Source organism: Bos taurus, chromosome 16 (assembly GCF_002263795.3).
Source record: "Bos taurus isolate L1 Dominette 01449 registration number 42190680 breed Hereford chromosome 16, ARS-UCD2.0, whole genome shotgun sequence".
NCBI classification, from domain to species: Eukaryota; Metazoa; Chordata; class Mammalia; order Artiodactyla; family Bovidae; genus Bos; species Bos taurus.
Window position 1 is genome coordinate 32,578,966 of NC_037343.1, and position 13,429 is coordinate 32,592,394.

General features: G+C 38.6%; 1 protein-coding gene across 6 annotated transcripts in view; it reads right to left on the bottom strand.

Annotated features, from left to right (window-relative positions):
* Window positions 1-1,209: 1,209 nt before the first annotated feature.
* The window catches only part of CATSPERE (catsper channel auxiliary subunit epsilon), a 157,061-nt gene continuing 144,841 nt past the window's right edge, over window positions 1,210-13,429 (bottom strand). For 3 of the 6 annotated variants that reach the window (XM_059875694.1, XM_059875696.1, XM_059875695.1), the window contains 2 exons: window positions 10,686-10,739; window positions 1,210-2,090 (listed from right to left, as the gene is read on the bottom strand). In XM_059875694.1, the coding sequence (XP_059731677.1) occupies window positions 1,937-2,090; window positions 10,686-10,739 (208 nt within the window). In that variant the 3' untranslated portion in view covers window positions 1,210-1,936. Of the gene's footprint in view, window positions 2,091-10,685; window positions 10,740-13,429 lie in introns of those variants that run through there. The other 3 variants (XM_024976715.2, XM_059875697.1, XR_009490836.1) reach the window with 3 other exon arrangements.

The window sequence follows — 13,429 nt, forward strand, 5'->3', positions numbered from 1 at the left end:
GGATAATAATTGTTCCCATTGCATAGTATGGTTGAAGAGTATTAGATAAATCATTGGGACAGTTTCTGGCACATAGTACACAGTAAAAAAAGTTTTTAATATGTTTATTGGCTATTTGAATATGCTCTTCTGTGAAATGATGATATCTTTTGCTCATTTTAAATTGGATCATTTTCTTTGTTTTTTTTTTCCCATCAAACATTTCTATCAGATCTCGTTTCAAAACCCCTTTCAATAAACCTTTTAAAGATGTTTTTCATGTATGGCATATACCTTTCATGTTAAATTTAATTCTGTGTAACTTGTCACTATAATGAATAATTTTTATCATTTCTATTGCTAACAAACTGTTATATAAATATTATAGAGAAAAGGTATTGGATTTTAAATATTTATCTCATATTGAGCCATCCAATGGTCTTATTCTAGGAATTCTTGTTCCTAATTTTGGGTTTCCTAGGCATATAATTAATTATTGAAATTAATTATCTCCTTTCTCCTCGTATTTGTAATGATTATTTTCCTCTTGTAATATAAGAACCTTCAAAACAGTGATGAACAGCAGGTATCCCTGTCTTTCCTGATCTTAGTAAAATGAGAAATTCTATATATGGAAATAGCTTTGATTTGTCCCATCAAATCAAATAGCAAGTCCCATCTTGCTCCTCATCTTCCATTCCCAATGTCTGTGCTATGGCTTTCAGACTTGTCTAGCTAGCCTCCACAATCACATAAAGCAATACTTTCCCCCACTATTTGGTGAGGGGAAAGGAATCAGTTTATGAAATTAAAGTCCAAGGAGGGAATGAAGAACATGGACTATGGTACCTCCCCCCGGGTGGGCCCTGCACAGCTAAAGCTCAGCACACCATGTATCTTCTGCTTTTCCTCCATAAGTCAGTTCTTTTAAGCACACACACACACACACACACACACACACACACAAGCTCTTGCTCATTCTCCTCTAGTTGGATCTTCATTCTTCGAATATTAATTGTTTAGAAAGCTGTGGTCATGTTTGGACAACTTAAGAAGCTTATTTTGAGCATCAGAATAAAATTTGAAAACTTAAAATTAAGACTTAGAGCATTAGCTTCCTATTTTCAATATTATAAGTTATCTTTCATATATATCTTTGACAGACTATTTAAATTCACATATTTATTAAGTCTTTTATATGTAAATTAACTACAGCTTTATAAGGTTCATATGAAAAGTTTTATGCAAAATAATATTTGACACATTTATATACTTTCAAAAATTTTCTTTCATTCTTAGGAAGGAGTGTAATAGCCAAATTTAGGTAGTTTTTAAAGTTTAAAAGTTTTTAAAAACTAAAACTCTCATTTACTCTGAGAAAAAACAAAATTTAGAATACAGTTTGTCAGTTTCCAAAAAAGACATATCTACCATATGAATGAACCATTTCCTAAGTGTTTCCCCAAGAAAAATTAAAATCTATGTTCACACAATGACCTATAAAAAACTATTCATAGCAGTTTTATTTCTAAGAGTCTAAACCTAGAAAAAATCTCAAATGTTAACCAATAAGTTAACCAACAGTACAACAGAACACTTAGCAATAAAAAGAATTATAGATGCATGCAAAAATATGGATTAATTTCAAAATCACAATGCTGAATCAAGGAAGCTAGGTGAGAAAGGGCAAGAGAACACAGCTATACAAAAACAATTTTTTAAAGCTAGTTAAAACTATATAGACTATCTTAAGATAAAAGTGAACACACTAAGGATTAATTTAATAACATACATTATATGTGAAAATATTCCTGTTTAGGATAATTTGAGAACATTTTTCAGATTTTGAATTTGATAATACTATGAGCTTATACTTAATATTTCTTGGTCAAAATACACTCTCAATGTAAGTATATATACATCTTCTACATTCATAGTAAATAGACTTTCATTTCTCTCAATTTTTCTTCTTTTTTCTTTTAGATTTGTGCAGTGGTTCATAAATATGTTTTTTATAAATCCTCATATAATGGAAGTAGCTCAAAATGAGAGTACTGAAGAACAGTAGCATCAGGAGAAAGAGGAAAGCTGCAACCATGTAAGCATTTGGACTGAAATAAGAAAAGAAAAGTCATTAGAAGTTGTTGCTCATTTTGGTTGTTAATTTAGTCAAATATTTTTTGAATGGCTAGCTGCTATGCCTTTGTTCTCTGTCAGTGATGAATAAGATTTATAAGACATCTTGCCTCCCCTCACGGTGTTTACCTCTTAGTGTTTGAGGCTGACCAGAGAGGAAGATAGATCGTGTGACTGATGAACGTGATGAGAGAAAGAGGCTATGGGAACCCGGTGTCAGGAAGGCCTTCCAATGGAGGTGCCTTTTGAACTGAGATAGGTGAGAATTAACTAGATATGACAAGGATTAGGAGTATTAGTATGAGTTAGATAAAAATGTTAGAGAGTGGAGAAGGAGACTAAGGGTGGACGTAATATTTTAGGCTAAGGGAGATGCATTACAAGGGCATGGAAGCATAAGAAAACCTTAAAATCAGCCCCAGACATTCTGCAACTAAAACTAGTTCAGTGTGACTGGAATTTAGGTGCTAATGCTCAGTGATTAGGGATGAGGAATCATAGGTTGTTCAAGGTGCAAAAGACAGCTTTTATCAAGCTTCAGAGGGTGAATTTTAGTATAAAAGCAAGAGGGAGTTTCAGACATGTGATACAGCATTCTCATTTTCGAAGGATGATTCTGATTGTAGTGTGAAGAATAGATGAGTGGGATGCATGAATATGCAGGGAGAAAACCATTTATGAGGTTTTTATAATAACCAAATATGGTGAGAATTTTAATTGATTAGTGGCTGTAAAAATGGGGAGAAATGGATAGATTTAAGGTATATTTAGAAGTTAGATTGGGTGATCTTGGTGATTAAGATGTGAGGTTTGACAAATGTGTTAGAATAAAGGATGTCTCCTAAATTTGGGGATGAGGTAACTCTGAAGATGGTAGCACCATTCACTGACATAGGAAATTCACAGGTAAGAACACTTTAGAGGGTATTTGTGAATATGGTTGGCTTACTTTTGGGCATATTGAATTTGAAGTACAAGAGGGTCAGCCAGGTGTGTGTGTGTGTGTGTTGTACACTTAATAGATGCTACTTTCAGCTGGGATCCAGACCTCTTGCCTTTTCACCTCATGTGTCTCCCATCAGAGTAGATTTATTTCTTAAGCCAAACACTGTGCTGTTTTCTACTTTGTGTCCTGGTACCTGACTTTAGTTTTTAGTTCCCTTTTAAATCATAATTATTTGTTTGCCATTTAACACTTTTACCAGGTCCCCAGCCTTGTTAGTCTGACCTTTCTCCTCTGTGGATACAAGCTTAATCTAGCTCCAGTGAATCATTTCCTTCTTAGAAATTAATTAACTAATTCAATAAATGATCTGATATATGCCATGTACTGTGCTGGGTTCTGGTAAAACAATAATGGGTAAAAACAGACATAGTCTTCACCCTTAGAGAGCTTACATTTTAGTGGGGACATAACCATTAATCAGATGAGAAAATAAATATAAAATTGAATTTCTAATAAAAACAAAGTAGGAGAGGTAATGCAATGAAAGCTTACTATAGTAGGATTTAAACCTGGTGAATTGGTCAAGAAATGCCCCCACGAGGAAAAGATAATTATTCTGAACTTTGAAGAATTAAATGGAAGTGGATTTGGTAAAGTTAAGTAGGTAAGGAGGGGAAGGAAGAGATCCCAGATAGAGAAAATAGCGTATGCAGAGCTCCTGCTGTAGAACAGAGTATGGAGAAGGCCAGGGATTGAAAGAAAGTTGGTAAGTCTGGAGCTGAGAAAATGAAGGGAATATGATGCAAGATGAGATTGGAGCAGTAGGTAGCAGCTAGGTCAGAAAAGGTTTTGTAGGTCATGTTAAGAAGTCCCCATTTTAAGGAAAGAAACTTGAAAGTTTTAAGCTATAATCATTACAACGAAAAGAATAAAATACTTAGGCATATATCTACCTAAAGAAACAAAAGACCTATATATAGAAAACTATAAAACACTGGTGAAAGAAATCAAAGAGGACACAAATAGACGGAGAAATATACCATGTTCATGGGTTGGAAGAATCAATATAGTGAACATGAGTATACTACCCAAAGCAATCTGTAGATTCAATGCAGTCCCTATCAAGCTACCAACAGGATTTTTCACAGAGCTAGAACAAATAATTTCACAATTTGTGTGGAAATACGAAAAACCTCGAATAGCCAAAGCCATCTTGAGAAAGAAGAATGGAATTGGAGGAATCAACCTGCCTGACTTCAGGCTCTACTACAAAGCCACAGTCATTAAGACAGTATGGTACTGGCAAAAAGACAGAAATACAGATCAATGGAACAAAATAGAAAGCCCAGAGATAAATCCATGCACCTATGGACACTTTATCTTCGACAAAGGAGGCAAGAATATACAGTGGAGAAAAGACAATCTCTTTAACAAGTGGTGCTGGGAAAACTGGTCAACCACTTGTAAAAGAATGAAACTAGAACACTTTCTAACACCATACACAAAAATAAACTCAAAATGGATTAAAGATCTAAATGTAAGACCAGAAACTATAAAACTCCTAGAGGAAAACATAGGCAAAACACTCTCTGACATACATCACAGCAGGATTCTCTATGACCCACCTCCCAGAATATTGGAAATAAAAGCAAAAATAAACAAATGGGACCTAATTAAACTTAAAAGCTTTTGCACAACAAAGGAAACTATAAGCAAGGTGAAAAGACAGCCTTCAGAATGGGAGAAAATAATAGCAAATGAAGCAACTGACAAAGAATTAATCTCAAAAATATACAAGCAACTCCTGCAGCTCAATTCCAGAAAAATAAACGACCCAATCAAAAAATGGGCCAAAGAACTAAACAGACATTTCTCCAAAGAAGACATGCAGATGGCTAACAAACACATGAAAAGATGCTCAACATGACTCATTATCAGAGAAATGCAAATCAAATCCACAATGAGGTACCATTTCACGCCAGTCAGAATGGCTGCGATCCAAAAGTCTACAAGCAATAAATGCTGGACAGAGTGTGGAGAAAAGGGAACCCTCTTACACTGTTGGTGGAAATGCAAACTAGTACAGCCACTACGGAGAACAGTGTGGAGATTCCTTAAAAAACTGGAAATAGAACTGCCGTATGACCCAGCAATCCCACTACTGGGAATACACACCAAGGAAACCAGAATTGAAAGAGACATGTGTACCCCAATGTTCATCACAGCCCTGTTTATAATAGCCAGGACATGGAAGCAACCTAGATGTTCATCAGCAGACGAATGGATAAGAGAGGTGTGGTACATATACACAATGGAGTATTACTCAGCCATTAAAAAGAATACATTTGAATCAGTTCTAATGAGGTGGATGAAACTGGAGTCGATTATACAGAGTGAAGTAAGCCAGAAAGAAAAACACCAATATAGTATACTAATGCATATATATGGGATTTAGAAAGATGGTAACAATAACCCTATATGCGAGACAGCAAAAGAGACACAGATGTATAGAACAGTCTTTTGGACTCTGTGGGAGAGGGCAAGGGTGGGATGATTTGGGAGAATGGCATTGAAACATGTATATTATCATATGCGAAACAAATCGCCAGTCCAAGTTCGATGCATGAGACAGGGTGCTCGGGGCTGGTGCACTGGGATGACCCAGAGGGATGGGATGGGGATGGAGGTGGGAGGGGAGTTCAGGATGGGGAACACATATACACCTGTGGTGGATTCATGTCAATGTATGGCAAAACCACTACAATACTGTAAAGTAATTAGCCTCCAATTAAAATAAATAAATTTATATTAAAAAACTTTTAAGATACTAAAATTAGCATTAGGAATCTACTGCAATAATTCAGATCAGAGATAATAGTAACTTGAATTAGAGAGGAGTAGTGGTGATGGGTTTGGTAAGAAGTGGATTCATTTAAGAGCAATTTAAGAGGCTAAATGAATGAGAGTCAGTGACTAGATGAGCTGGAGGAGAGAGAAAGAGAGATATGAGTGTGAACCTAGGTTTTGTGTTTTTCAGTTTTGACAAGTGTCTGGCTTGTGCAGTGGTTCTGCTATTTCCTGAGAGAGGGAACACTGGAAAAATAGGGTTGCCATATTGTTCAATTCCATAGGGCAGCATTCACATTATAGCCTATGTGAATGAATTCTCTGGGAACTGTGCAATGACGATCCATAGAGCTGAATGCAATTACATTGATGAGTTAGTTTTAGAGTAAGATAAATAATGGGGTAAGGGAATGGGTGATAAGATTATGAGTTCATTTTTGGACACATGCAGTCTGACCAGTCTTTGAGATATCCAAGAGAAGAGGTTAAGTAGACAGTGGGATATATGGCCCTGGGTGGGGTTAGAGATATGGTTTGGGAGTTGTGTATTTATAGATGCTAATTGAAATCATGGGTATGGATGAGCTTGCCAGAGTGAGCAGCTCAGAAAACCAGGACTGAGCCCTCCCTAAAGAAGGTCAGCATTTAATGGCTGGTGATATAGGTTGTAGGTTAAGGCTCTTTACTAGAAAGAAAGAGAATAGCTACAGAAGGCTAGGAAAACCTATAGAGCTATATGGCAGCCAAAGGCAAAGTCAACTCTAATGAATGCTCAAATATAATGTGGACTGAGCAGTGTAGGCCAGTTTCAGTGTAGATTTAGTGTAGGCCAGTTCCAGTTCAAGATGGTGACTAAGGAACCTCCTGAACTTACATCCTCCCACAGACATACCTGTCCTACAGCTATGTGTAGAACAATTCCCTCCAAAAGAAAACCAGAAATTCACTGAGCAACACCTACACATTGGGTGAATAAAAAAACCCACCCACATAAAAATGGGTAGGGAGAGACTGAGGCATCATCTCACCCAAAACCCCATCCTACCAAAGCAATATACAATGGAGAGGGAGCTCACAACTCTTAACTTCTCCCTAAGAGGTTTGGATCTAATATCCAGTACCTCAACTTTTAAAACTTCCACCTGAGGGACGGGACCCCCAAACACCTAGCTTTGAAAGCCAACTGGGCTTCACCCATGAAACCCACAAGGGTAGAGCAAACAAATGGGCTCCTGAGAACTCTTGGTAGCTAACCCCCTCTCTCATTATCCATCCCTCCCTCTCCACCCCAGCACAGAACCAGCAGACTGAAATGCTCATTTCCCAATCTTTCCACAGAAGAGTTGTTGTTGTTCAGTTGCTAAGTTGTGTCCAACTCTTTGAGACTCCATGGACTGCAGCAGGCCAGGGGTCCCTGTCCCTCACTATCTCCTGGAGTTCACCCAAGTTCATGTCTGTTGAATTGGTGATGGTATCCAATCATCTCATCCTCTGCTGCCCTCTTCTCCTTTTGCCTTCAATCCTTCCCAGCATCAGGATCTTTTCCAATGAGCTAGTTGCTTATCCTAGAAGCTGCCATCTAAGGGCTAGGCTCCTAACATAACATTAATCTAGGGGCCTCCCCAGAGACTGGGGAAGCTAGCAGGTGCCCTCCTGCTGCCTCTCCCCAGGTCACCTGAAATGATGATATCTCTGCAATGATGCTGTGCATTCTTCTGATGCCCCAGCTTCCACGGCTGTTCCTCAGGGGCACACAGCACTTGATCACCTGGCTCTGGTAGGCAGCAGAGCTTAAGTTGTCTAGTCCCACAGGACTGTATCAGAGAAACTATTCTTAACTGGTTATTCTCTCAGGGCTCAGCACAGAGGGAAGAGAAAGCAAGGCCCATCTTCCAGTCTTTTTCTAAAAGTAGTCCACTTGTATATTGTGAAAGCTGCTGCTTGTGGGTCCAGCTTCCAGCCAATCTGCATCTAGGTTCTGACTGAGATCCTCTCTCTGGGATACTGATAGGTCTTGGTACACCCTCAACTACTGGGCAATGCTAAGAACTAAGAAGGCAGCTTGGGCAATCACAAGGGTTTAAAGGACAGCAACCAGGGCTGGGCTGAACAGTAAGTTCCTTCTCCTGCATAAGACCACTCCTTCTTGCCTGGGAAAAGTGGCTGTTTTATCTATTGCATAGAAACTAACACAGAAAAATCAAGGAAAATGAAGAAACAGAGAAATAATTTCCAAACAAAAGTACAAGATAAAAACTTCAGAAGCAGACCTTGATGAAATGGAGATAGGTAATTTACCTGATAAAGAGTTCAAAATAATAGTCATGAAGGTGCTCGCTGAGGTCAGGAGAACAATGCATGAGCAAGTGAGAATTTCAACAGAGACAGAATATGTAAGAAAGTGCCCAACAGATTTAGTGCAGGTCAAAGCAATTCTAATGAGAAGTAATGGGTGGAGTGATAAGATGGAAAGCAGGCTGGATGGGTTAGCAAAATAGGGATGAAATATAGGGAAATGGGGCTTCCCAGGTGGTGCTGGTGGTAAAGAACCCACATGCCAGTGCAGGAGACGTAAGGGACTGTGGGTTCAATCCAAGTCAGGAAGATCACCTGGAGTAGGAAATGGAAACCCAGTATTCTTGCCTGGAGAAGCCCACGGACAGAGGAACCTGGAGGGCTACAAGTTGGACAAGACTGAGCACATCAGTGTTACTTCAGTGTCGAAGTAGTTGTTACAGAGAGTGGAAACTTTGGTTGACCAGAGAAAGAAAGATTTCCAGGTAGTGTTGGTGACTTATATAAAGTTGGTGATCAACTTGCCCTGTTGTGTAACTTTCTTTACTTGGCTCATCAGATGTCACTGCAAGAAAGTAGGTAGTTTGGGGCTTGTCAAGAGGGGGCGCCACATTCTAGAAATGTAAGAGAGTACTAGAAAGTAGTTATTAAAACAGTAGGCCTTGTCTGAAATGTAAGAAAATAGGAAATAAAAAGAGGTTAGAAGTTAGAGGGGAAGGGACTTCCCTGGTGGCCCAGCAGCTAAGACTCCATGCTCCCAATGCAGGGGGTCTGGGTTCTATCTCTGGTTAGGGAACTGGATCCCCCGTGCCACAACTAAGAGTTTGCAGGCTGCAACTAAAGATTTTGCATCGTGCAACCAAAAAAAAAAAAAAAAAAAACTACATGCCTTCATTAAAAGAAAAAAAAAATGTAGAGGTTAAGGTCCCAATGAAGATGAAGAAGAGTTGTAGTAGGTGTAGCTGAATTAGCAAACTGGGAATGTCTGAGAATAAGATGTCTGAATTGATGCTTTAGTAAGCAGAGAAGTTATGTTAGTATTGATCATGCCTCAGACATAACATTGGGAGAGGATGGCCAAAGTATGGTGCGGGAGGGGGACATCAAGAATTAGGAAAGGCCACGATGGGGGGTGCTTGCCATAGAGGTGAAAACAGGATGGCATTGAATGAAGGGGAGTTTGGAGAGGGTGCAGAAGTGAGGACAGAGAAAGGATAGGGGTACAGCAGATGCCAGGAGCCTCAAAGGATAAGTCTTTTAAAATTTTGTTTTCTGTTTTTCAGAAGAACCGTGATCTGCGAGTAGTGATGGTGCTCTGTGGCACAGACAGAGCTCAGAGGACAGGACTTAGGTGAATTTGCTGGTTAAACAGTGACAACTCCAAAGGACACAGTGGAAAACTTGAGGTGGTTGAGAATTGGGCCAGAAAGCAGAGAAACAGTTTGCCTCCTACAAACTGATCTCCAGTCACCGGTTTGCTCATGAAAAGGGCTCTCTTACCACCAGCTAACCTCTGCTCTGCCTCTGGGCCCTTCAGGGCTCAGGCATGACAGAGGCTGAACTGCAGTCACTAAACTAAAGGACTATCCCTGTGTCGCACCATATGCTCTGGTTGCTGAAATCCAGCTCCTGGGAAGTGAGCTGGGCAAATAGGTGAGATCCCTTAGTAGTGAGATCTCCTTTACTCTTTCCTCTCCTCCCTAACTCATCAACTCCCTCCCCCTTCTGTTGGTGGATACTTGCATGGACAAATGTTCTTAATATTCATCTAAATCAAACGTATAGACCTAATGAGAAAGAGAAGTTGCTGCGAAAAGGCTATACATGTTTCCCAAAGTTACTTATTATTAGAAACAGGCATGACTTATCTCATTTGCAGATTATTCATACCATTAACCTCCCATTAAGGAGGTTAAGGAGTCAGTAATATTTAAAATAGGGCCATAAGTAGTTTAATTGTTTATGGTCCACTCTTATTTAATGTTTTCCAAAACAAAAACCAAAAAAGACAAACAGAATCATCCGCAGTTCCAACTTTTGTGTTAAGACTTTTTCCTCTGCTCTCGAAGGAAACTAAAGCTGAGTCCAGGGAAATGCTTTTCCTACCTGCTTCCTGTGTGCATGACAATGATGACTGGTGGTCAAGGGCTGACCCAGAGTCAGCAGGGGCACAGCCACTGCCTCCTTCCTGTCCCCACTGCTGCAATCTACCGTGTACCCTTAGGTGGAGTTGAAAGTCACTTTTGATTGGGAAGACAATGGCTGTTGAGGAGGATGAACACAAGGGGACCTGAGGTGCAGTAACAATTCTCAGGAATTCCTTTTTGCTGTATCCTTGGTATAATAGATACATACAACCTTTAGGATGTCACATATAGGACAGAAGTATAAAGGTCCCAGGGAAAGAGGGGAGAGCTGTGTTTCCTTTTCTGTATCTTTTACAACTTCCCGAATTAAAGCCTAATTAGGCACCAGTCATTACCTGGGAATCACTCCAAAGGTCTCTATTGCAAATATGGTGGTTAGGTTACAGAAACTGCAATAAAGAAAAATATTAAAGATTAGATTAAATACAATATATAAAAGACTCTGGCCCATCTCTTTGGTTACCAAATCATGTATAATCTTAGTTAAGGTGTCATTTTCTTTTTTATTTTTTGTTTCAAGATAGTAATTTTATTACTACCAAAAGAAATTTTAATCAAACTGAGTATTGCCTTCCGTTGTACAGAGAAAAAGCTCCACTGTAATGAATGGGAATTATGAATGAAATATATTTTAATGTATACTCCTTTCTTTCTTCTGTTGATAATTTTACTGCAAAATCACAGTGGGTAAACTGATGTGGAAGAATTGCTAAGCATTTTGTTCCCTTCAGTGGACAACTTCACTAATTTCATTAGCTTTATTTTATTTTTTTGCGTTTTTTAAAATTGAAGTACAATATAGTTGATTTACAAGGTTGTGTTAATTTCAAGTGTAAAGCAAAGTGATTCAATTATACATGTATCTATTTTTTTCAGATTATTTTCCCTTATAGGTTATTATAAAATATTGAGTACAGTTCCCTCTGCTAAACAATAGATCCTTGTTGTCTATCTATATTGTATACAGTAGTCTTTATATGCTAACCCAACCTTCTAATTTATCCCTCCCATCTTTTTTCCCTTTGGTAACCATAAATTTGCTTTCTATGTCTGTGAGTCTATTTCTGTTTTGTGAATAAATTCATTTTTGTCTTTTTTTAGATTCCACATATAAGTGATATTAGTCTCTGTCTTGCTTATTTCACTTAGTATGGTAATCTCTGGGTCCATCCGTGTTGCTGCAAATGGCATTATTTCCTTCATTTTTGTGGCTGAGTAATATTCCACTGTGTGTTTGTGTGTGTGTATAAAACGTCTTCTTTATCCATTCATCTGCTGATAGACATTTAGGTTGCTTCTATGTCCTGGCTATTGTAAATAGTGATGCAGTGAACACTGAAGTGCATGTATCTTTTCAGATTATAGTTTCCTCCAGATATATGCCCAGGAGTGGGATCCCTTGATCATATGGTAGCTCTATATTTAGTTTTTTAAGAAACCTCCATACTGTTCTCCATAGTGGCTGTACCAATTTACATATCTACAACAGTGTAGGAGGGTTCCCTTTTCTCCACATCCTTTCTGTGAAAGTGAAAGGTGCTCAGTTGTGTCTGACTCTCTTCGAGCCCATGGACTATATATAGTCCATGGAATTCTCCAGGCCAGAATACTGGAGTGGGTAGCCATTCCCTTCTCCAAGGGATCTTCCCAACCCAGGAATCAAACCCAGGTCTCCCACATTGCAGACGGATTCTTGACCAGCTGAGCCACAAGGAAAGCCCTAGCATTTATTATCTGTAGACTTTTTGGTAATGGCCATTCTGATGGATGTGAGGTGATACTTCATTGTAGTTTTGATTTGCATTTCTATGATAATTAGCAATGTTGGGATATTTTTTCATGTGCCTTTTGGTCATCTCTGTGTGGAGAAATGTCTATTTAGATCTTTGGCCCATTTTTTTGATTTGGTTATTTGTTTTTTTTTTTTTTTTATATTGCGCTATATGAGCTGTTTGTATATTTTGGAAATTAATCACTCGTCAGTAGAATTGTTTGCAGATATTTTCTCCCAGTCCATAGGTTGTCTTTTCATTTTGTCTATGGTTTGTTTTGCTGTGCAAAAGCTTTTAAGTTTAATTAGGCCCTATTTGCTTAATTTTGTTTTTATTTTTATTACTCTAGGGGATGATCCCGGAGAAGGCAATGGCACCCCACTCCAGTACTCTTGCCTGGAAAATCCCATGGATGGAGGAGCCTGGAGGGTTACAGTCCATGGGGTTGCTGAGGGTCAGACACGACTGAGCGACTTCACTTTCGCTTTTCACTTTCATGCATTGGAGAAGGAAATGGCAACCCACTCCAGTGTTCTTGCCTGGAGAATCCCAGGGACGGGGGAGCCTGGTGGGCTGCCATCTATGGGGTCGCACAGAGTTGGACACGACTGAAGCAACTTAGCAGCAGCAGCAGCAGGGGATGATCCAAAAAGATATTGCTGTGATTTATGTCAGAGTGTTCTGCCTGTGTTTTCATCTGTGAGTTTTATAGTATCCAGTCTTACATTTAGGCTTTTAATCCATTTTGAATTTAATTTTATATGTGGTATTAAAGAATGTCCTAATTTTATTCTTCTACATGTAGCAGTTCAGTTTTCCAAGTACCACTTATTGAAGAGACTGTCTTTTTTCCAATGTATATTTTTGCCACCTTTGTCATAGATTAATTGACCATAGATGTGTGGGTTTACCTCTGGGCTTTCTATCCTGTCCCATTGACCTATATTTCTATTTTTGTGCCAAACTGTTTTGATGACTGAAGCTTCATAGTGTAGTCTGAAGTCAAGGATCCTGATTCCTCCAGCTCCATTTGTCTTTCTTAGGAGTACTTTGATTACTTGAGGTCTTTTGTGTTTTCATAGAAATTTTAAGATTTTTTTTGGTTCTAGTTCTGTGAAAAATACAATTGGTAATTTGATAATGATTGTTTTGAATCTGTAGATTGCTTTGGGTAGTATAATCATTTTGGCAGTATTGATCCTTCCAATCCAAGAACATGGTATATCTTTCTATTTGTATCATCTTCAGTTTCCTTAATTAGCATCTTATAGTTTTCAGAGTACAAGTCTTTAGTCTCCTTAGGTTTA